The sequence below is a fragment of the Gymnogyps californianus genome, chromosome 1 (assembly GCF_018139145.2).
Source record: "Gymnogyps californianus isolate 813 chromosome 1, ASM1813914v2, whole genome shotgun sequence".
Lineage (NCBI taxonomy): Eukaryota > Metazoa > Chordata > Aves > Accipitriformes > Cathartidae > Gymnogyps > Gymnogyps californianus.
The window spans coordinates 64,346,561-64,371,588 of record NC_059471.1 but is presented as its reverse complement, the minus strand read 5'-3'; the positions used below and the strand labels follow the sequence as shown (position 1 = coordinate 64,371,588).

At 37.0% G+C, this 25,028-nt stretch overlaps 1 protein-coding gene across 1 annotated transcript in view; it reads right to left on the bottom strand.

The window, feature by feature from the left end:
- Positions 1-25,028, bottom strand: part of MYO16 (myosin XVI) — a 297,557-nt gene that overhangs the window by 107,823 nt on the left and 164,706 nt on the right. The window contains exons 16-20 of the mRNA XM_050904272.1: positions 19,545-19,656; positions 15,991-16,108; positions 15,147-15,218; positions 14,395-14,536; positions 5,745-5,817 (exon numbers count right to left, since the gene is read on the bottom strand). Coding sequence (XP_050760229.1) covers positions 5,745-5,817; positions 14,395-14,536; positions 15,147-15,218; positions 15,991-16,108; positions 19,545-19,656 — 517 coding nt within the window. The remainder of the gene's footprint in view (positions 1-5,744; positions 5,818-14,394; positions 14,537-15,146; positions 15,219-15,990; positions 16,109-19,544; positions 19,657-25,028) is intronic.

Below are 25,028 nucleotides of genomic sequence, written 5' to 3'. Positions count from 1 at the left end.
ACATATAAGAGTATTAAACAAACAAGCAAACAAACATGGTAACAACAGTCTTTCCTTGAAAGAATTTGGAATTAAAGATACTGAAATAGCTCCAAATTATTTTTTCGCTCATACTGCTGGCCAGCAACTAAGTACTGTAGGATAAAAAAGGGTGGTGCCGTGGAAAAGTAAGATAACAGTTAATAAATGTCCTTGTGCAGCATTTCACCAATCAATCACAAACTGAATCTAGCTGGGAATCTCAATTTTAGACAAATGATTTTATTTTTGGCCACAAAGCATCTACTGTAAAAGAATAAAGATTTTTTATTTTTAATGTCAGGTACATGATAAGCCAACTTTAAAACTGAGTAACACTGGTTTTCCAGTGGCTGATTGGAACACTGGACTGACAATAGTGTCCTGCACAAATGGAAAAAAATGTGTGCAGACTGGAAAAAAGACCAAAGAGACTGAGAGGGAACAGGGGTACACCATGACAAAAGCCATACAGAATGTAAGATCCACAGGAACTGGGTCGAGGAACAAATTAAAACACAGGATCGCCAGGCCCCCGAGGGCAGGAATAGGCTTCTACAGCCCCACTCAGCTTTCCCTGGGACCCCCACCCACACCCTGCCCATGGGCCCAGTCCCAGGAGACACCATGGCAGTGCCAGTTTCCAGCCCCATCTCCAGCTGCTCCTGACAGGACCCCAGCCCCAGCTCGCTGCTTGCCGTGTCAGGGCTGCCGACGGGCGCCGTTACTGGCCCTGGCTCTGTCCACTGTGCTCAGGCCCTGTGGGATGGTGCCCATCAGGGAGGGCATGGCCGGCCCTGGGGTCCTCCTGGTGCCTGGCTCCCTGATGCCAAGGATCAGCTGGCTCTCACTGCTCCACAACAAGGATATTAAAACCTTCCTGTGCGTGGAGGTTAGCAAAACTCTGACTTTAAAATATCACGTTATTTTTCCTTGTTAAAGGCTGAATTAAGATAGTAACGCACTGTCCCTCATCCTTTGGGGAATAAGGAATGCCCCAGCACCGCAAACTGCAGTGGGAGGTTCTGCATTCAAGTCCCTACGTAGCATCAGAGCTCAGTGTGCACCAGCAGCCACCTACCCCACAGGCTAGTACAGAGGCAAGCAGGACCATCCATCTATGCTCTGGACAGGCAAAACCGAAGGCGGCTGATTTCTTCTGCATAAAATAAAATATTGGAATGCTCCTTCAGACTTTCTGAATGCAGACGCTTGTGTGCATGACCTCCCGTCTGCTAGCACTGAGACTGCAATGACTGTACAAGAGTTAAGTCATGTAACTTTTATGTATTCATATCCATTCATCTACAAAATAGGCAACATGAGCTTACGTAGGGATAGCTACAAGTGGTCTCATGGCTGAGGCAATGCAATTTAATAAAAAATATTCTGTTATGGCTGTTTTGGCTAGGAAAGGTCACATGACAAAATTAAATGAAGTCTCATCAGGGTTAACTAAAGAAATAACACGCTGAGAAGTTAAAACCTACCACACCTAATCATAAAAGTAGGTGAAAATCCCTGTGAACACAGTTGGGTTGTATGAGCCCTTCTGCTTCACCATAGTGACTCTGAAGTGAAGTCCTGAGTGGGGCAGGCAATGCTCTGTGCTCTCGGAGCCAGCTGGCTCCTATTGCGAGAGATGTGCTGCACAGAGCTGCCACGGCAGCCATCCCTCTCCCAGCGCTCTACTGCATCACACAGATAATATGCACATACTTTAATGGGTGTAGAGCTGAATGGGAGTCAAGAGACACTTGACTGTTTCCATGACCTGTGGTCCTAATTCAGATAAATTACTTATATTTCCTATAAAAAGGAGGTTATGATATATAATTTCTTCTGCAAAACTTAAGAGGTCTACAGAGGCAAGATACCATGCAAGAGATAAACACAGTACTTAGCAAGAGCTAAATATTTTTTCAGTTTACCACTTGAATTAGACATCAGAGAGGAAAGACTACTATAGAGTCCATTTTATTTAACTGCATTATTGCTCTTTATGATGCTTCCACAACTACAGACCTCCATTTCTGTAGAAAGACCTGACTTTCTGCAGGGGGAAGAAATGCAAGTCTTGCTACTCTAAGGTCTGGTCCTGCTATAATACAGTTTTCTTAGAAACAATTAGGGGAAAATAGTACAGGAAACTTTATCAACCTTCCCTCCTGCTTATCGCTTGTTATGTTCATTGGCCATGAGTTCTCTCCGTTTATGTTGCACGCTCTTGTGGTCAAAGCATATACTAGCATAAAGGTATAAAGAAGATAGCAGCATTCCTTGACTGCACTATTTGGAGTTGTGAAGGAACCATGAATAAGCTCTAATCTAGTTTTAAACTCTACCAGAAGAGAAGCAGACATTTTCTACTTTTAAAGGAGTGCAGATTAAGCTGTAAACAAATATAGTCCCTCTCAAACAAGGAAACCTAAGAAAACATTGGAAACTAACATTGAAAACTCTCATTGCTCTTTTTGGTAGAGCACTTGTATTTCCTGAATTGATCACAAAATGAAGGCCATTTCTGCATAGAATAGGACAGACAAATCTGTGCTCACTTCTGACCATGTTCCAGCGTGGCTGTATACAAAGCTGTTCTGGCACAGCAGGTACGCAGCTGCTCTAGGAAAATGCTGTTCCCAAGCTAATGATCACTGCTAGGAAGTGACTGTAGATTGTAATTGGGGTGAGCTAAAAGTGTGCTGTAGTCATTTACCATAGCACAGTTGATGACCAGTAACTCACTGAGTCCTGGTAATTCAGAAGCTTTCAGTCTTTATTGAGCAATGACTCCCTCAGACTGTGGCTTCTAAAAACACTGTCCTCTGTCTTTCAGCTTTCAAATTTCATACCAAAAATCACAACTCCACTCACTATTGCTTATTCCATACTTGTTTACTGTTATTTTAGAATTACACGTCCTATTTTTGCTATTATAAATATAATGTATCACACATACTTTCTATAAAATGAAGGCTTACCAATGCTCACCAAGTACAAGGAAAACTGAACACTTAACACTGTTTTTAACTTGTAATGCCTTCTTCGTTGTAATTGGCTATAAAACTTTTCTCCTTGCAAGCTGTCAGTCACATCACCTTGCCTGCAGAAGTTACCAGGTTCTTGGTGTAGACATAATTAACCTTACTTTTTTAGTTCTATGACATCGATTGTCCTATGCGTTGTTCATGAACCATTCCTACACCAATTCTTCGTTTGCCTTTGACATTTCAATACTCTAATGCCTTGCCATCCCAACACACTTACTGGAGTGAACCAGTTATTCTAGCTAGAATAACTAGTTTATCCAGCTCTCTCTTCCTGAACTGTCTTCAAACACAGTCTATTAAAACGAATTGCTTAAATTGACATGTGAGTTAGTATCATATTGCTCTCTTAATTATGATATTAAACTGTCTATCAACTGACTTGATTTGAAGCACCAGAAAGATTCACGCAGCTGCTTGGAATGTCCCCAGATTTGGGCAATCAGGAGGTTTTAATCTTTCTTGAAAACAGTTGTAATTTTTTTTTTTTTTTCAAGAAAGCAGGCAAACAGATATCACAAAGAATGTCTTGTCTTACAGTAATTTGAAACAAAAGGTTCGTTTTCTCCAAATTACTTTTGTAATGCCATTTTAAAATATGTTAATCTAAATGTGATGAAAAAGTAATTTCTATGGCTCCTCCACTCTTTGGCTGTAACATTTAATGTTAACATTCTGCAATCACAGGCCTTGACACCGGGCATGTTTGCAGACATGATGCAATGTTTTGCATGAGGACCCTATCTGGGCTGACAGGCCTGTTTATCATCAGGGTTAACGAGCCCAGGCAGAATACTGAACCAGGCTAGACTGCTAGACAGCTCGAGCTTTTGAGTGCAGGCTGTTTTGGTCTGCTTGATTACATTGTGCCATGTGGAGATACAAACTGCTTCTCTTCATTGAAACTGCAACCTATCACTTCAGGAATCAGATGTGTTAATCACATTATAGAGTCCATATAAAAATGAACTCTGTAATTCCCTCACCTCTATTCTATCTTTTCAGGAATGCAGTTCAGTAGTTTCTGAGGTAATGACTCAGAGTATTACTCAATATTACTCAACAAAATGCATTCAGCCCAGGTGGAGGGACAGTAAGTGTCTCTTGAAATATATTTATTTAGAAAAAATAAAATAAAAATGCAAAGTTGACTTTGAAATTATCATGTTTGCTATGCAGAAATCATAAAATAAATTACTTTTTACTCATTTTTCTTTAAGTCTCATATTTTCACTTCAAGCATCCTCTGCAGTCACTAAGCAGAAAATGACTTACCCCAGAAACTGGAATTCATGGTATTTCATTATGTCAGTTGCAGAACTTATATGAGTTTCATGACAAAAAACAGTGCAGAACAGAGTCAAAGGAAAATAACCAGTAAGTCACAAGATGCACCTCTCTCTCTTGAGATGCATTTAAAATGCACAGAATACTTTATCCTTATTAATCAGTAGGTTTTATGGAAATTTTTTTGCATATATTCAGTCTGTTAAAATGTTTTTTATTTTTCACTTGATATTTTCCCCCAAAGTAGACATTCACACTGAGTAAGTGACTGTGAATATTGGCACACATCAATAGTCCTTAATCCAGCAAACGTTCAAGCAAGGTAGAACTGTAACAGCAAAAAGAGTTTTGTGAGAGGGGAACTGGAACATGTTTTATTGCATTCTTACATGCTCTTTTGAAGGTAGAGGTAAGCTTACCCTGTTCGTGCTTTCAAACATTTGGAAATTGGGTAGCCATGTAAACATGCTACACAAACTGAACTAATGTGGCTCTATGACTTCTATTTCACTAGAAAGAGAAAGTTGAGCCATAAAACAATGGATTGACTGGGATGAAGGGGTAAATTCTGATTTCAAACAATAACAGGTCCTTTGTTGTTGCTGATGCCACCTCTATTTTTTTCTATGCTTTGATTTTCTATTCTATGCTTTGATTTTCTTCTGCTGCATTACAGAATGAATGAACAACTGAACAATAACTTAGACATCTCTTTCAGCGTGTTGCGTAGAGTCGCTAATGCTTTCTGAAATACGTAATTCACAAGAGCTTTGGTGTTCAGAGACTAATGTCGAAGGTGGGCAAACAGTTCCGTAATTTAAAAAAAAATATTTGATATTTAAATGGATTTTTAAGCATTCAGTGAGCTAAAGTTTAATTTATTTTCCATGGATGTAATTCAATTTTTTAAAAAGTCACATGTTGTAAAGTCACACAGAGGTGAATCTGCCAGTAATGGCATGTAGCATAATGTAGCATTTTCATTCTATTTTTTTTCTCCAAGGCATCTGAAGACCTTTTGATCTTTCTTCCAATCCAGTGTATTGTCCTCCTACTCACTGACCTAGTTGAAGTATCACTTCCACAAGCATGAAAACAGACAACACTAAGTATATTCCTCAGATTGTATTTCAATGCTGATACTACCCTTCTTCCAAATCATTATGGTAGATGTTTACTATATTCTTTTAACATGAAGAATAACTGTACAAAGCCCCGGTTTTAATTCACACTTATATAGGCAGAACGGGAAAAAATACTTTAAGAGCAAATTTTTGCCTCCATGTATGTTTATATCCTGATCAAAACATTTGTTTTGGCTAAAACCCAAAACCTTAATAGAAGAATTAACATTAACAGTTACAGTAAATTCAGCAAAACATAGGCACTTACCTGTTCGAAAGTATTCTTTTGAAATTCTTTAAATCCAAAAATATCCAGTACTCCAATTTCAAATACCTGGTCACTGGGGAAAAAAGATATTACAGATAATAAGAATTCAAGCAAGTGAATAATATATCTGTTGTTTCTGACAAAAGTATTTATGTTCTAGGACAAAAGCAGGCTGTATTTCAAAAACACAGTATGAAATACACAAGCAGACCATGTATACAAAAGAATCAAAATTCTACCCACCAACCTATTATGTCGAATATAAATAAAAAAGCAGGGTTCAAGATTGTTTTAGCAGCCACTTTAAAAACTAAATTTGTAAGAGAAGGAAAAAATCTTAGCTTCTTTAAAGTCCAGTTTCTAAAGGTATAGGTATCTATTTGCTCAGATGAAGGATAGCCATTTAGGGGAAGTTTCAAAATTGCTTGGTTGCACTCAGTTACTCCTTCTAGATTATATTTCTTTGACAGCCAGAACTGCTCCTACTAAATGTACTTCATGGGAAACGTGTTAAGCCAAAGTCCTCTCTGTGCCAGCATCAAGTAGAGGCTGCGAGCTCAGGCTGCACAAGAGGTTACATCTCTCAGGGGAAAGAACAGTCAGGATTTGGGCAAGAAGACGACCGATGTTTCTTCTCTGTATATATAAAAGAATACTTGTTGGCAGTGCATCTAATTTGTCATGTGCCACTGCTTGCATTCAGGGAAGGGCTTTTATTTTGGCCCAGTGGAAGGATTAGGCCAGGGCAGTCACCTAGGATTTGGACAGGAGAAATGGGAAAGGGACAGAGGTGTTACTATTCTGTACTTACTTGGGACTAAGTCATTGTAAACCTCATCTGGAGAAGAAACTTAGTTCACTACGGGGAGCAAAATTAATGTTTTGGGATATCCTGTTGCCTGCTTTGGAATGATTTGAGAACTCTATATGAAAGGTCTGGGCTCACTGAGGCTGGGTTTTTCTTTATTTTCTTCACAGTATCATTAGACACAGAACATAAAAAGAGGGTTGCAGTCAAAAATTTGTTGCCAGTTTGCCTACGTGAATGCAGTGGGACTTTCTCCAGAGTGAAATGATCTGCCAGCAGGATGAAAGAGTTTGCACTATAGCCAATGGCTCTCTGGAACAGGAAAAATCAGCAAAGGAAAAATCATTCAGCTTCCTGAGAAAGGAGATGGACACTTTCTAAAGCAGATGGGTTTTCCTTTCTCTTTGCCAACATAATTTGTAAATGTATGGGTTTATATGCATACAAATAATATCACAGCCTGCTGTTTCTGAAATCTACTTTTCCTTCCACATTTTTCCTCCATGTTCCATGTTTCCTCTATGACTAAATCTATGTATATATCAGGATATAGACATAAAGGAGAAAAAGGTGATCCACTGTTGAAGTACTTTAGTATAGTTCTATTACACTCACTGTAAACACCACCATTTAATTAAGCAAGGATCCAGCCCTGAAAACAAATTTCCATATAACAAACAAAAAAAGTAAAATCATAAAAAAATTGAGTACTACAAAACAAGCTAGGACAAAGAATCCTCAGGGACAAGCAGAGCCTTCTTCAGAAATCATACCCAAGAAGTTTGTCTTCATTTCTAAGGCATACTAGTTCAATGCACTACTGATCGTCACAGGACTGGCTATGTGCGTAAATGTCAGACATAGAAAGTTGCACAATAAATCTAGTCTAGAATGACTTTGTTAGGCAGAAGAGGTTATCGTGAGGTCGATTAGCCTCCAAGGGAATTTCTACAACAAGAAGCATAAAGATATATCACCACCTTCATCTCTAGCAATGAGTGCAATTTAAATTGTGTTTTTAAATGTAAGCCTCATTCTCGAATGTTCCTGATTAGAGATGGGTGTACATTCCTTGTCACAAAGTGTTTTCAACAAAGCGAGTCCATTTCTATAAAGAAGAATTAGACATTTTAAAAACAAACTACCTCAGACTATTGAAAAGCCAGAATTACTATGTTATTTAAATAAGTTTTGGGAAAAAAAGTAGTTTGGAATTTCAGAATACTTAGTAAGTTTTCATTCTTACTTTATTTTTTTGTCATTTATCTATAGCCTTCCTCATAGGCAACACATGAACTGCTATGTAATATTGCACAACAGCTGAAATATTGCATTATATTTCACAATTATTAAGAGCTACTTAACACGGACAGAACAGCTTATCCCTTCTCTCATTCAATGAGTAGATTTGAGGCTGGATTGCTTACATCCCAGCTGAGTGCCATGACTGTTATTTTGTCAAATTAGTCTCTCTTACTGTCTCTCAAGGAATATATAAATAATTGCATAAGGAAAAGACCAAAACAAACTGACTTAATGAATTATTACAAATCAGGCAAAACAGGAACCTGGCCCTAGTTTCTAAAACTCCAGGCAAAAGTCTTAGCAGCCAGCCTATTGCGTACCTCAAATAACATTCCTTATCAAAACTGTGATATTTCCAAGAAATATCTTGATTTGCAGGAGATGCATTTGTTGTCAGGAAAACATGTCATCCCAATTTTTTTTATGAACTCCACTTGATAATCTTGGTCTTGTATTATTAGAAGATGCACACACTACATGAAAAGAGCTGGAGGTTTTACATAATTAATATCTTGCCTACAGGGCAAGTATAACAGAACAAGGCTCTGTATCCTCTACAATAGTGCCATTTTATTACTGGATTGTGTCATTTCTGTGCAAAATCTCACCAACCATGATAGTAATTTTCTGTATTAAATTATTGCTCAGGTTTTGAAAATTAAATAGCAACAAGACAGAACAACATCAAAATTAAAAGCATTGTTTTATATGTGGTTACAAATTACTTTGCTTTTTTTTTTTCTTTCTTCTTGTCTTCCCCTGTTTTATACCACTTTTCTTCTCAGAGGGAGGGTCCATATATGTTTTTCTTGGCTAGCTGTCAATCATATTAATTCCAGCAAAATTACTTTCCTTAAATTAATCATAGCAGAGATTCCCAAGGCAAAATAAAGCATGAATGATCCCATGTTTACAAATGAAAGGGCATGTCACCAGTGTCTAAAAGAACAAATATTAGAAAAGAGCACTTTTTGTTCTGAAAAATCCGCTTATTTTACTTTATTCTTTTATGGTTACTAAACACCACTGACACTTTTCCTCATTATGTTTCAGATATTCAATATTTACTATGTATAAATAAAACAGCTGTAGTTTTAGTGGGGACTGAGACTTTGATTTCAAGTTTGACAATATTTCCTAGCATAGAAATTAGAAAAACAGCAACTTGCCAATATTTGAAGAACATTTTTATCTCTTAGACCAGTACATAGCTGTGAATAGTTAAAAACAGGCATGGATGTTAACCATAACTCATTTGATTTTTGTGATTTACAAAACAGCATTTCGACTGATATTATTTTACAATGTCTCCAGTTTTGCCTTTTTCCTCAGAATGACATCTCTGTAAAGATGTCCTTACAGACTAGAAATACCTTTTGATCTTGCACACTTAGCAACTGCATTATAAAGAAACTACACAAAATTTCTTGGCAACTCCTAAAAACAATACACATACAGAAGACATCCTGTCTGATGATCTACTGTCTTGGCAGACATCTTGCCATTCATCAAGAGATGCTCTTGACCTGTCTGCCATTCCTGGCAAGGTGAACAGAATTCCCTTTACAATACTTCTGACTCATTGCTTCAGACAAACCTATAGGATGTTATTTGATCACTCTTTTTTCATCCCAGATGGTTTTCAGCTCCAAAATCCATAGGGTTCACTCCCATTGTCATTTTTTGTAATCTGCCTACATAAAGCAGTGAGGTGAATCTGTTGAGGCAGGATGATCTAACGTGCCTTTTCATCTGCCCCAGATATAATGGTTCTTGCTCTTCCTCCAAATTCTGCCAGTAACCAGGAAGGAAGCCAGTAGGCTTATGTCTGATCTGGATAAACTAGAAGTGACATTGATTAATGAGGAAATATTTCCAGGATTAGATGAAGTATATAACCTAGCCTTCAAATGGGGACCCTCAGAATCCTCATTAAGACTCCCTCAGTTCTCCCAGGGGGACAGATTACACCCGTTGTCATAAATACGGTTCTTGAAGGGAACAGGCTGAATATCCCAGTTGGATACGTTCATCATCTCAAACAATTACTAAAACAAACTAGCTTCTGAGACTTTTGAGAGAAATTTTTCTGTGATTTTTTTTAAGATTCGGAGATTTTTGCTGAGACTTGGTGTCATTGCCACATGTCAGTCATCTTGCTCAACAACTGTCATTCTTCTTTTAATACTACCTTACCCAGGTGTGAGTGGTGCAGACAGAGACAGTGGTTGGACTCAGTGGAAAGAAACACTGGCTCCATATCTGGCAAACATTTCTTTGAGTGACTTGACAGGTATGGCAGGAAGGGAGAAATGTGTCTGCTAATAGACTCAAGATCTATAGCCCTCTCATTAGTAGCATATACTCTTCCTCAGCTCTTTAAAGCAAAATTTGTTCTATGCTTTAAAAAATGGCATTATCTTGTTTAATGAAACACCGGAAATGATCCAGACTGAAGCAGATCTCAAAATATGATACTATGCACCATATTGTATTAGATGCTTTGTATTGTTTGTCTGTTTTAAAGATTTCCCTACCTCCACATATAGAGACAATTCTTGTTATGATGCCTGTTCGTGTTCCGAACAGGAACTCTCTTTCTGTCCTTCCTGCACTCCCAGCACCCTTCTACTGGGTTCAATAATAGATAAATAAATGTTTTAGGTTATGCTCTGATTTTTGTCTTAAGCTGGGAAGATTTCTATTTCAGAATATCTTGCTCTACAAATCAGATGATGTGTATTAAGAAGTTTGTAAATGAGACTCCTGAGATCTTTCTTTTGCCCAAATAAGTGTTGCTACTGCTACTCTCTGGCAATATTTGAATTTTGCTGGGAATAAGATTACACAGTCAGAATACACAAGCTTTCAGAAAATACCTATTTAGAAATATTCTATATGCTCTATTTGAAACAGAAATCTCCTATGGCTGATCTGGTGATACAGACAGAGGGTATAACTGAATGGTAGCTTTCTTTGCTTGTCTGTAATACAGCAGGCATATTGGCATTAGCCCCATCTTCAGGCCACATAAGAGAGAAACTCTGCTAACTAGCTGATAAAACATCATGCCTTCTACTTACTAGCAGGCAGGGAAAACAATATCAAGATTTTCTCAAGCATATATACCTAATTAGCTTGTTTTCCAGCAGAAAAGAAAAACAATATTTCACCAGAGTTCACAGACATTCTTAAATCCCCATAAAAGTCAAGTCCTCTTGCAGAATGAGTCAGGAGTTCTCAAAACATCATCTTAAGACATTTTATTACTAATATTTGGATCACTAGATCCAACTTTGCCAATGTGCAATCAAGTACCTTGAAAAGCCACATTTAGGCAACCATGAATGCTCTAGTCTCTTTTATCTACAAAACTGAAAATCAGCATACTTTTTTGAATGGAAGTAAAACAGTAGTAAACTTTGAAGAGTTAAGAGTCTTGGGAAGAAGTTCACCTAGACAAGTTTCACAATAATAAAATCAGCAGAATAGGAAATCATTATATAAATGAGTGAATATAAATATTAATAATTTTTTTAAAATAATTATAAGCACCTGTGAGAAATTTCATAGCTTTCTTCTAATCCCATTCTAGAGACCAATTACAGAAAAACAGTTGCTCCCCAGCGAATTTCTTTGAAACAATATCAAGATGAATAAAGTAATAAAACTCAAAGTACCTTGCAACCAGTCCAAACTAACATCCATGGTTATAATTTAGTTCTAACTAGGCAAAATCATAACTAATTTTTTATGAAGGAGAACAACATTTCTGAAGGTGTATTATCTCACTTAACATTGTCATTAAAACTCTTGCTTTATATTTATTGGATAGTATTATAAAGTAATGAATTTGCTGGATTCTGGCAACACTTTCATCCTCTATACTTCATACCTCTAGAGCCTGGTCTTTGCAGCTTTTCATAGAATCATCTCCCCTTCCCTTAGATCTAATGGCAATCATCACTTTTATTTTGCCTGAAACCAGTCACAAGCTATTTCATGGTAAATATAAATCGGTATTAATGACCAAAATCTAGTAGCTTCACCATAAAAGTTAAACCCAGGTAACTAGTTTCCTCAAAAATGCCAAGATCAAATGTTTCTCTTAAGAGTTACTAAGCCAATAAATCTAATTTTATTGCTTCATAAATTCTCACTGAAGTGGGATGGCAGTACAGTTAAGCTACCTCACAATAAAACAAGAGAACTGAGTTAGAAACCTTATTCCAGGTTTCTGATGAAGGCTTCATCCCATGTGATAAGTAGTAACTCTGTAAGTTTCCGACTGGGAAATGAAGTGTGGCCTGAAATGTATCAGCCTTATTTAGTCACATTAGTTAATGTCTTTGGTGGATCTTTAAGCAGAGGTTTATTAAAACTGCACCAAACTGGAGGTATAATGCTGCTAACTGATAGAATTGCTCAGATGTATATGAAGGAAATCTGAACCACAAATCACAGATTCATGAAATGACTTGTATTAAACCAACTTGCATCTTGAACTGTGCTATGCCTTGATTTACTACTACAGGTTATACAATATGATTAGGCTGGACCAAAAAAATGCTGGGGGAGGTATTTTCTTATCTTAAGCTGGCTAACTCAATTGAGGTTGAAATATCAATGAAGGACAGTCAACTTCATTTTCACTTAAAATAAGCTATTTAGCTGCAAGTTAGGAAAGGGACCTGAAGCTGAATTTGGCCTGCTAAAATTTAATATGTCTTGTCAGCATTGCTAATATATCCTGAGCTGGTTAGCTTCCTTTAGCCAGCCTAAATGAAGAACTCCCCTTTTTCAGGCATAGGTATAATATAAAACTATTGCAAATTCCTCATTCCTGACAACATCAAACAGCTGTCCTGTTTTAGCTAGGACTTAAAACATCACATAGTCTTCAAGTTACCACACAGGTAGAAATAGTTTCACTGAGAAGTATTTCCACAAGGTAGAAGTCACCTCAGGCACATATGATTGCACTAAAAGGAGACTACAAGGTAAACAGGATACAAACAGCTTTGATTTTCATTATTTGAAGATCCTATGATACCTAGAAGTTATAGGTTTACATTACTGAACAACAGAGATACACAACACCCTATTCTGAAAGACTGTGAGATATCAAATTTCAAAATTGCAAAATTACACATTGAAAAATTATTTCAAATAATTGTAATAGATTTTTAATATATTGATTCTACATTTCTTCCTCAACAACCACTACAAATGAGCTCACTGTAATTAGGAATACCTGAGCTGGATTGTTGTCTGTCATAGACATGCATTGAGCTAAGCCCATGTTCCATAAGTCCCAGGAATGAATGGTGAAGAATTGAACGTGACCACATACCACTGTCCTTCCTTGTTAGAAACACAGCATTTCAAATTGGACATGGATTGGAAAGTTGCTCTAGCTTGTTTGTCCAGGTGCCTGCAATTGTAAGGGGCTGTACAATCAGAAACAGACAAGTAAGCCCATTCTGTGTTACTGGCAAACCTTCTCTTTGCCTCCAGCAGGAAGCTAGGCACTCTGGTGGTATATATAACGACGGAAAGCTTTTATGTGCAGAAAGCTCTGAGTTACTCAGGCACGGTAGCTTTTTCTGTTAGCTACGCCTATAGAAGAGAAATGTGATTTATTACTAATTGGTCTACAAATAGAATAGGAATAAAAATAAGATTGTGAAGTCTTCAAACTCTAAAAAAGGGCACCTGATAAATATTTGTCCTATGAAGCCAACGCAGATATGATAAAAGAAAAAATACTTATTCTTTTTTGGAAGTTCCACATCTGTGTTTGTGGATTTCCATTTACCAATAATGCCAGAACATCTTGTACTTAGTGTTCATAAGAAAGCTCATCTGAGCATGTGAGATGTTGAACCTTGGTTAAGTCATATGCATATGATCATCTAATTAGGTCTACTGTCTTAGTTTGCTACTTTGATTCTACTGAGAGTTCTTTTTTTGTTGTTCTTTGTTTGTTTCTTGACTGCTCCACTGGCACACATTAATTAGCATTCATTTTTTCTAAGAAACCACACTGGACAGCAACATCATTGAATTTAGCAGATGATAACCTAGAGATATCCAGAACATTCTTAGAACATTTAATTCAGTGAAGTTTAAACTTTCATTTGAAGACCTTTGAACAAAATTCTGGTTTTAATACCCTGTGCCTTATAAGGTCATAGTTTTGGGGAGAAGGAACAAGTATCTTCTGCACTAAAAAACCACCAAGCAGCTTTTTGCTTGTTGAAAGACTTAGCTCATTATGTATTGTCAACTCTTAAAAGGCTACTAATTCTAACCATCAATCTAGATTACTGCATAAAGTACCATGTCCCCCTACACAAGCAAATAAATAAATACGTTACCGAGGAAACGACTTGAAGGAACGGCCAGTGATTTAAAGATCCAAGCATCACTGTCATGCTATCATAAAATGCTTTAAATGATGGAATTATGTTTATTTTATGGATCTGGATTTGAACAGATAACAGCACACCTAATAGTTTGTAATGGCACTCCTACCTTCCAGTCTCATCTTGATTTTGAAGGTAGCAGTTGATGGTGTTGACTAAAAAGCTAAACAAACGACCATATAGAGATTTTGCCAAGAGATCCCGGTAAAATTCTGCAATCTCTATGGTGTGCCTCCGTACAATCATGTCTCCTAAGAGAGAAAGCAGAAAATGGAGATGAAAGCATGTTGTAAAGCTCACCTTAAGTAATTTTAGTTACAGTAAATTTAGTTACAGTTATTTCTCCTTTGCCAAACCTATACATGGTGTTAGCTTTTTTCTGAAGCCTCCAGTGAAAGATGAGATGACTGTCAACACTCGCAAGATCTTCAGTTTGGAAACACACACCTTTGTACTTTTTTCGATAGAAAAGGGTATGAGTACCACAAAGAACTAGCATTTTACTGAAAAGAATTTTTTTAAAACTTTTTTTTTCCCCCAGGAGACTCCTGTTGACTTTAGTTCTTAGTATTAATATCTAATCTGTTATCTTGACACACTTTTGTAAGATTAATCAAGTTAGGAGTCCATCAGCATCAGACTGTGAAACTGCTTTGCTCCATATTACAAAGACATTTCTAATTCAGTGGCCCAGTCTGACTTATTGCATGGCGGATAATCCTACGTGTTCCTCAGAGAGAACATTTATAAGACCATACAAGAAATAAGAAACAAAAATTATCTGCTTTTAAAATTCTCAAATCAGAAGATCAAAATGCCACCAGGTCTGATCTATGAGAATGTAACCTTGGAAAAGATTACCTTTAAAATACTGAACATCAGTTGTTAAGGCTGAAGCAAGCTCATCTGGTGAAACCTGCAGCATCCCTGCCACTGAAATGAAAAGAGAATTTAAAGAAAGCCTGATTTGTGCTCTACTGCACATTTTATTTTTTATAACAGATTTTCTTATGTAGATGCTATTTTTGAATAGTGAAAGAACCCACACATTAAAGAAAAGAGTGCTGTCATACGAGTAATCAAAATTAATGAACACATAAAATCGGATTACTATAATCAGCACTTTGTGAAGTTTGAATGTATCTGTATATTACATTACAGCTTTCTTTCCCCTTTAAAGATTACTCAGGACTTTCCCCAGGGCTTGGCAGACTTTCTCTCCTATTAGAGTTAAGGTATGCTACTTATTGACATTCTGTATCCATAAGCCACTTTGAGGAGATTTGTTAGTGACCAATAGGGCAAACTTCAAAGCATGGAAACAAGAGACCCTTTTAGGACATAGATTCTGAATGTAAGGAATTCAATTCCATGCAAATTGTTCAGCTGTTGACAAGCAGCGCAAGAGCAGTTTAAAAGAAGACTGCACAAAGTGCACTGTACAATTTCTTTTGGCAAATGATAGCATTAAATATGACATTGAATTAGATAATCTGCAATACTAGCATTTTATTTCATCCCATAAAAATCTGTAGTTTATAAAACATCCAAGTCAATTGGATACTGTCTTCCCACAGTAACTTATGAATTTTCAGAAGTCATTTTTTTTGTCTCCTTGGAATTGTGTTTCATCTGTTGGTGGATCAGCACAACTGTCCCGCTGTGCGACCAAGCAGGCGACGCTCCAAGGTCATGTCCTACTGACCTTGTTCCAGTAGCTGCAGGTCTGACACGAATGCTGTCTCAGCGTCTGTCAGAGCCGTAAAGCGAATGTCTCCAAGATGCAGAATTGCTGAGAGAATTACAAACAGGTTCTCCACCTCCTGCACATATTTTATGCAGAATTAAAGATAAAGAAGAGATCTGTTGGGCACACCAGTGAAAGCCAATGCTTTATAAAAATACGAATTCTATTAGTTTGTATCATTGGCATTTGATAAGTTAAAAAGTATTCACGTGTGAACTATTAACAGGAAATTTGGATTTAGAAATCAAACTGGAATGTATCTAGGACATAAAACAACAAGATTACCTTTTTTTTTCTTTTGTTTTAATGTAAATCACATTAACTACTGAGTTAAGAAAGTTTTTCAGAATGTGATAAGAAGCACTGAAATATCTTTAATGGATGCATTATTTCTGCAAGAAATAAATGTGTCTTCTCCATAGAGAATTTCCATCAAGACAATTTCTGTATCTGGGAATAGCAAGGTTTGTTTTTTCCTCAGCCAATTGCATTCACAAACAAAATGTCTAGCTCTAAATTATAACAGGTTCCTGGTAGTAAAAGCTGTAGTTAAGGTCTAAAAGAAACAAAAGCAACCTCCCTTACCCACACACTTTCCTCCCATGATTGCATGCTATGTTCTGATGCCTCTAAGGCTGTGAAGCAGTCACCTTTAGGGCTAGATTTTTCCTGGCCTCATTTTTACAAATGAACAAGAACAGAACTAATTTTCTTGTTTGGTTGTTTTTTTAAATGTTTTTTAAATTGAATTAAAAAAATGATCCATGAAATATGAACCAAAAATGCTAAGACATGGAAAACATTGTGTGTTTTTGGAAGTTTTTTTTAAGGTCAGTTATATAACAATGGTGCTCCTTTAAAATTATAAAACACGAAACCTGATATCCACTATAGCATTACATGGCATTTTACACAGCAAAGTTAACTGATAATTCTTGAAATATTTTTGAAAAATAATATTTGGAACCTGATTCTACTGAAACAGTAGAAGTGACAGTGAGAAGTCACACTTATTGGAATTTGCAGAGTAAAATTAAAAAATACACTACAAATTAAATACCTAGCCAATACATCCCCTTTATTCTCAGGTGACTGCAATGAATTCAGAACACACTGAAACCAAGCTTGGATGACTTTTCATCAGTTTTCAAAACCAACAGGTCAAAAAAAAAGCTTTTCTTCTTCTTCTTGTTCCTTTCTCTAATAAATCTGCCCATCATCAGAGGACATTAAAAAAAGCTTAGTCTTTCTGGGATACAGACTACAACACCTCTGATGCTGTTTAAGCAAGTTTGATTCGCTAAACTACATTTTAAGACAAGAACTTCAATCTCTTACTGTAGGAGACAGATGTAAATAGGGTAACAGTATATTCTTCTGTTATGCAGTACCAAAGCTGAAGATTAAAAAAAGCAATATATACAGGCGAAGTCTGAATAAGACAGCTCTTACAACAGAACTGTCATGCTAATATGGCATTCAAACTAGGGTGCTATACCCTGCTTCTTGGGAAGGCCTCTTAGGCAAGATGGAATGGCACACTAGTACAGCATACTTCTTGCTTGTTGGTTAGCTTGTTCAGAACTGGTTTGGGGATGACTGTACAGCACTGAATTGCAGCAGGCTGTGATAGCTGTTTATTCTGGTGATTTTGGTAAGGCCTCGGGTTTAGTTCACGTTCCAGATTCTCAAACACTTTCTCATGGTGCTCTAAGATGCATGTTCCCTCAACTTTAAAACAATTTTTTAATAAACATTAACATACTTTGCAAGATATGATTAAAGACTGCTAAGGAATTTTTATGTAGTCCTTCAAAAAGACAACCAACTCTACCATTAAATGTGGCTAGATGGTCAAGGAATAATACATACAGACCTTTCCATGTACCTCAGAAGTAATGGGCAGAAATTTTAGATGTGTTTTATCTACATATTCTCCTCTAACCTCCAGCACAGGAGATCAGCCTGCAGTACTCTGAAGCTCCACAGATTTCTAGTCTCCTAAATGATTATTCTAACGCTGTCTGGATATAGAGGAGCCTTGAAGATGGTTTACGCTTTTCTGAGAGGCAACTGACTTCCTTTCAAGAACTCTGAGCAAAGTGAAGTGCTGGATCCAGAAGAATACTGTATGTAAAGTGTTCTCAGACAGTTTCTGCAGGCTTCTAGAATGTGATTCATTATGCATTCAATTACTTATTTATGGGCTGAACGCCTTCCTCAACAGAACAGAAAGGTTAACGAAAGAGCTAGAGAGATTCACCCATCTGTGAACACTGGGCTAAATGCAAAAGTGCCTTTAACTTTTGCTACTGAAGTCTACAGGTGCAGAGCTTGAGCCACTAAGACTAAGGAATAATTCTATCAAATATAGCCATATGTGTTCAATTTTGTACATGGCTATGTGAACATTCATGAAAAAAAACCCACTCTTCTTTATATTAAAAGGTAGCATAGGTTACCAAAGAACATTTGTTACTACCTTAACTAGGGAATGCCAAACAACTACATGATGTACCATCACCGCAGAAGTCTACCTCACACCTAAATAACAGCTTCAGCAGACTCACAATTTTTTTTGCTAATAGCCCTTGATCCATTTTTATTACAACTGTTGCCCATCTGTCATCTCTTATGATAATCTAGCATACTGTTACATTAACTTTTCCTCTGCTTTTTTCTCATGACGCTAAATATCATGTAGGGGTAAATAAGTTTTTACCTCCTTCTAGAACTACTGTTGCTTATGCATTTGTTTTGCAAAAGTGTCCCAGCTACAGTGTGCTAGGTAGCGTATACATATGTAAGAAATACAGGGAGTTTGTTAAATATTCTAGTATCCTGAAGGGAAGACACAGTTTACATGAGTTCTTATACTCAGCTCTCCATTTCTTCTGATTCCCGTCATACCTCTGTCCTCCAGAACCTCTTCTTGATTAATTTTCCAAATTATCTTCTTCATTAGCTTTATAGGATTAAAGACAAACATCAGACCGATCTTTTTGTTGCTTTTTTGGGGTTAAGTCAGCTCTTTCAAGTTACCCAGCTCTAATTTTGTTTGACTAAACATGTATTTACTTCTTTTCAGGTGCTGCTAGCAAAGGCATTTGGAATGTGTGTTTCACAAAATTAAAAGGGACAGGGAGATAATCAGGAAGAGGAAAAAATTCCTGTGGGTTTTATGAGGTTTCTGTCATATGGGATTTGATTGTTTCTTTTTATCTATGTAATTTAATTGTTCAGACTATTATACCTTGAAGCTGTTTTGTGAATCTTTAAGAATGAAAAAGATTTACATTGTTGGTGCTGTGTCTAATTAAAAGTGATTACAGTAATTTCCCTGGAGTGAACTAGTACTGTATATTGTTTCAAGGTCTTAACCAACAGAAAGAAAGACAGAAAGGCGCTTCTTTTCCCCACAAAAGGTTATCAGTGAGAGTTCCTTATGGCCTGCTTTTAACTAAGTAATATGGTGATTTTAGCCACAAATAACATAAGCTTGTGTAACTTACCAGGCTATTGAATCCCATAGCACCTAGAGCTTGTTTTAGTATGGCTAATTTCTCCCTGTTTTGAGGGTTGGCTGTTAACATCGTCTCTTCCAGTACAGTCTGGCTTAGATACCTGTACAGAGGAAAAACAGCATACATAGCATTTACAAGGCTGGTGCACAATCAGACTTTTGAGGTTAAAAGCCAGCTTTGCCCTTCTAACCAGAGGTTTATTACAGATTTTTCTCAGCCTTTGGAGGGAAGAGTACCAGTGACAGAATGCTCTGTATTTCCTTCCTTAAGCTTTTGCTCAAGGCTCCCCCCCTCCAACTTTAGCCCTACGTGTAAGCTAAAACTTCGGATTTAATTTATACCACTGACAGTTTTGCCATTCTTGCACTACCAGAGATTCCCCTTCAGAAGGAAAATTGGAGGAGATCCTCTGATAACTGACCGCTTTAAATTCCCCTCCTGCTGGCTAGGGAATAGATCAGCTCTTATCTGCCTGATCCCGTGATGATCATTTGCTCCCTTAGCAGCTGAATGGGTGACAGGTATACTCAGCATCTCTTAGAACAAAGCAGCAACTAAATGCATAGAGCAGTAAGGGTACAGCCTTTAAGCTGTACTGCTTTGCACACTGTGAAGCAAAAGGAAATTTTACAAACCTTCCCAAAAATAATGATTAGAAGAGAGAAAGAGAGACACCTAGTGCAGCAGCTTACTCAGGAACGAAAAAAACAGAACCAACATAAAGAGTAGTAATGCAAAACAGAATAATCAAAACCTATAGTACAACAGACTATTGAAAAGAGCAGCAATCTAATCTTTACAACAATGTATTTTGACCCTCTGGCCTATGGGCCAGATTTTTAAAAATATTCAGGTATCTTCATACAGCTGAAATCACTAAGAATGAGATGCCTGAATAGCTTATGGGATCTGTTTTTTAATTACATCATGCTGAAAATGTAAAAAGATGTTTTCTTTTATCATTATCGTTAATCATTATCATTAAAATACACATTCATCACACAATCTACAATCTTCACAAACGTCACTTACATGAAGAAAAGAATTCCCCACACCTAAATCAAAATAACATCGTCACAACACCAACAAAGGTGGACAATTTACACACACTCCACCCCTCATCCCTTCACCACAACTACAACAACAAAAATTCCCCACAATTATTCCACTCTCTAATAACGTTCCATCCATGACCTGTCACATAAAGATGGGAAACAATACTGGTTTAATTTCTGACAATTCTTGTTCACAATCCTATTCTAATTGCACTATAGAGGAGACACAGTTTCAAAATAAACTCCTATTACCATAGAAAGTCTGGCAATGCTCTAGTAAGGGTGGTAGCTCTCTAAAGGTGGCCTTTTATGTGAATGTGTGTAGCTTTTAGAAACACGTGGAAGAATGATTTAGTATTTGCACTTTTCTAACTGATAATGAGGTTTATGAGGTATACACAATGAAATGCAGAGCGCATTTTCAGTGGATTGATACCAGATTTACCAGTGTGGATTTCCCTTGGAGTAATAATGGCATAAGTTACCCCAGCAGGTGGGCAGAGGAAGAATGATGGGGAAAAAACTGTGTGCCTGGGTGCATAAGCACTTTTTGCCCCCACAGGAGAACTCAGTCAGCAAATATCTCAAGTACAAACAAGTCTCACATCAGTGGCTAAAGCCGGTGAATTAACAGAACCTTTGAGAACATGGGTCTGTGAGCATCCCTGCCAGAGCTCTGCACCATTTCCTTGAGGTTACTAAAAACATTAATTTTGTCCAAATCAGGTAGATACAAATGATAGCACAGCTGTCAAATTAGCTAAAGCAGATGATACAAAGTATATGTCAGCTTTATGGTTTTTTTCTGGGTTTTTTACATTGCCTGTAGGTTTCAAAAGGAGACTAGAATACATCTGATACTGAATCTGGCATACAGCCTACTGGTATAAAGGTTAATCCAGCAGAAAATTTTCCACTGTTCCAAACTGCTGCGTGAGCTTATACCAGTTTAGTGTTATGCATCATGTGTCGGTGGCATTTTTGATCCAAAATTAGGAGATTTACAGCGGCAGCTACTCTGCTGTCAAAATACCCTATTGTTGAATGGTTGGAGGAGTTGGAAGCTTATGGCCATTTCTGCAAAAAAAGCCTCCCGCTAGCATTCTCCCTAAATAACTCTTTGTCTCCCTCTCTGTGTACTGAGCAGGGAACGCTCTTTCCTGTCCTGTGAAGAGAATATTGCATACTTCTCTTATTTAAGCAACCCCATTTAACCAGCTCCTTTTAGCACAGTTAAAGTGCTAGTGGGTATCGTTGTAGCAAAAAGGTGTATGAACGCTACCAACATGTATCAAAGCAGGCCGCGGCATAGCAAAGTAACCCAGAACGCTCATTCCCTTGGAGGAAAGAGCTGAGCTGTGATATGAACCGACACGCGTCAGTTCTTGCCTTCAGCACAAGCACTTCTTGCTGATACAGCAGGGGGCAAACTGAGTACCCGCCAAACCAGGTGCCTGTGGCTCCAACAACCCGTCCATAAACTGCAGCATCTGCCGGGACATGCCTGTTGGAAGAGAATCTGACTTTCCCAGTATAAATCTCCTGAAGATTTAATCAACAGATGTGCTGGTGCCCTTGGAAAAGGCTGCAGTTGGACATTTTCTAAGGTGCACTTCCATTTAGAATCAGTTTCCCCCGTCTAAAAGCAATTAAATTCCTTTATAACATGTCATGAGGCCCACTCATTTTCCAAACTATTTAAGGACTAATGAAATACGAAAATTGCTTTGAAGATATGCACATTCAACTGTTATACGTTTATAATATAAAGTATACGCATATTAAGGATGGATTAATTGTATAGAGTACTTGGAACTGTTGATAGATATTATACAACTCCCCCAAAATGCAGAAAATATACAGTGCAGCAGAGTGGGGGTGTAATATATACTAGCTGTACAAGGAATCACATTTTTCTAATTATTGTTAAGTTCATTCTACCTCAGAAACATAGTGACATTTAGATAGAAATATAAATGATTTTTTTTTTGCTTGTAAAACAGTTCCCTGGCATCTCCTTCTTTCCACCTTAAAGGCCCTGGCGATGAAAAGGGCTTGAGACACCCTTTGTATTAATATTACTACTATCACCTATTTATGCTTAAGAACCAGAGTCCAGAACAAATTTTAAATTGTTGCCTCTCCTACAAAAATAAGGAAAGGGGAAAGAGATGTGTCACAGCACAGAAGTCCTAATAATAATGAAACATTCTTTCATTGCAGATACATCATTATTCCATAAAATGTAAGTTTTTTTTCAATATGTGTAGCTTTCCTCATATTTATAGCGCATTTTTGTCTTTGACATTCAAGTGGTCTGGATAGAATTGCATTGCTAGTGATGAAGAGGGATTAAACTGCTTAAAGTTTCCATAGCGAACCTACCATGGAGCTTTTAGTTATTATTTTTACTTAGATTTTTGTTATTGCAAACTATAGTGTTATAGCCATCATATTTATGAAAACCTATGCTGTTACTAGAGTGTGTGTAATGGTCCTATAAGTTTCCAGCAAGGTAGTCTGTGTTCAAATGCAAACCAGACCTGGTGACTCCTGAATTCTTTCTTGCTGAAAATTTTAGTAAAAGAGGTCCTGCTGCTATACAAGCCAGAGATGATGTTCCATAATATCCGATGCATGCAGGCTGCGCACCAGTTGTGGACTTACGTACAATAGTTTTATTAGTCTTACTTGCATATCTCGGTGTGCAAATTCATTCTGCAAATGCACGTTCACATTAGCTTACTGTAGCTTTAGAAAAAGATTCTCAGATTTTGGCTGAAGAGAGCCTTTTAGTTGAAGGTAGCTGCTCAGGCAAATGATATCTATATCTCTGGTAAAAGTGACGAACCAAACAGCGTACACAGTTCTAATAATTAACTCCTTTCTACTGGCTGTCTGACCATTTGTTCAAATGCTACCATGTCGACATTTGCATCAGACTATCAACATACAAAAAAGTTTTAAGGACATGTGATCAGTGACTGTTTATTTCAAAAAAAAAGAAACTTACTGATCCACAAAATGTTTTTTTTTTTAAGAAGATAAACTAATCAATAATTGTAGGAGAGTATAGTCACTTTCAGTAAAACACAATGCTGCATTAGACAGACAATTTATTGAGAAATGTAAAAAAGACTATCTACATAGTTTTTTCTTTCTGATTTTTCTTCTAACAGTTCTAACTTGCAGCATTGTAGCAATCTCATCTATTCTAGTCTCTCAAAGGAAAAAAAAATACTATTTAGAAGAAAAAATCGATGGTGGTAATTTTTCAGTATATTGCTTATCATAATATACAATTTTTCAACCATCATTCGAGTGACATCATAGATCAAATTTTCAGGTAGGCGTGTGACTGATGTGCCCAAGAATATGAAAAAGTACTTACTATGACATTAAATTCTTTATGTATTAACTACCCATATAAGTCAACAATTACCTTACCTGTTTACCTTATCATTCTCATTATAATTGTTAGACATCATCATAATTTGTATTGCTCAATTTATACCTGCAGTAAAGTTCATAATTTGGTACACACATCTCAAATATGAAGAAGAAATACACAGGAACAAATGTCAGCTTACCTGAACAATACTGAGTGTTTGTGACATATGCGTATTTCAAAATTTCTTACACAATGCTACGGGTTAAAAACTTTCTTTAAAGTAATATTGTCTGCTTAGATGATTGAGCAAATAACAAGGAGCTGTGACTAAAAAGAAAAGTTTTGACTATCAGTTTGCCACTCTGCCAAAAACTCAGCAAAACAATATTTGATTTGGGTTAAATTTAAGTTCATTTATTTTCTTTTGAACTGTAATCCAATAGCACTTAGTATCAAATGAAGTAATCTGCCTCATTCAACATAAACAAAACATGTCATTTCATTTCCTTACAAGAAAAGTAAAGGAAATAAAAAGTAGGACTCACAAAACTATTACAAAAGGTGAAAGAGTCTTTTTATTCTGCCTTTCCTATTAGAAATGTTATGTTTTTATAAAATCTGTGAAGAGAGAAAAATAAACAAGTTCCAGATTTGATAATTAGGGGATTTAATTGAGAAGAAGGGACCCACAGAAAAGATCAGGAGCTTTCCCACTCGCTGTATCAGGCAGTCCATTTCAAAGTGAGTTCAAAGCATCTAGAGCATGAGGGGATATTAAGCCTTCATGTTTCACGTCCCAGGTAAGTGCGTGCTGCGACTTCCCAGTTAGCTCATGCCGAGGCAGAAAAGCTTAGCACAGTCCCCTCAGGAAGTCTCACCTTTTTTCGGTGGGAAGCTGAAGAACACCATAGGCTTTCAAAAATAAGTTTTCTCGGTATTTTGAAGCATAGTTGAAGCAAAGCCAGAAAACAATCACCTTTTGGCCCTGCATTTACTCCCCAATCTTGGAAGGCTGGCTCACACTCT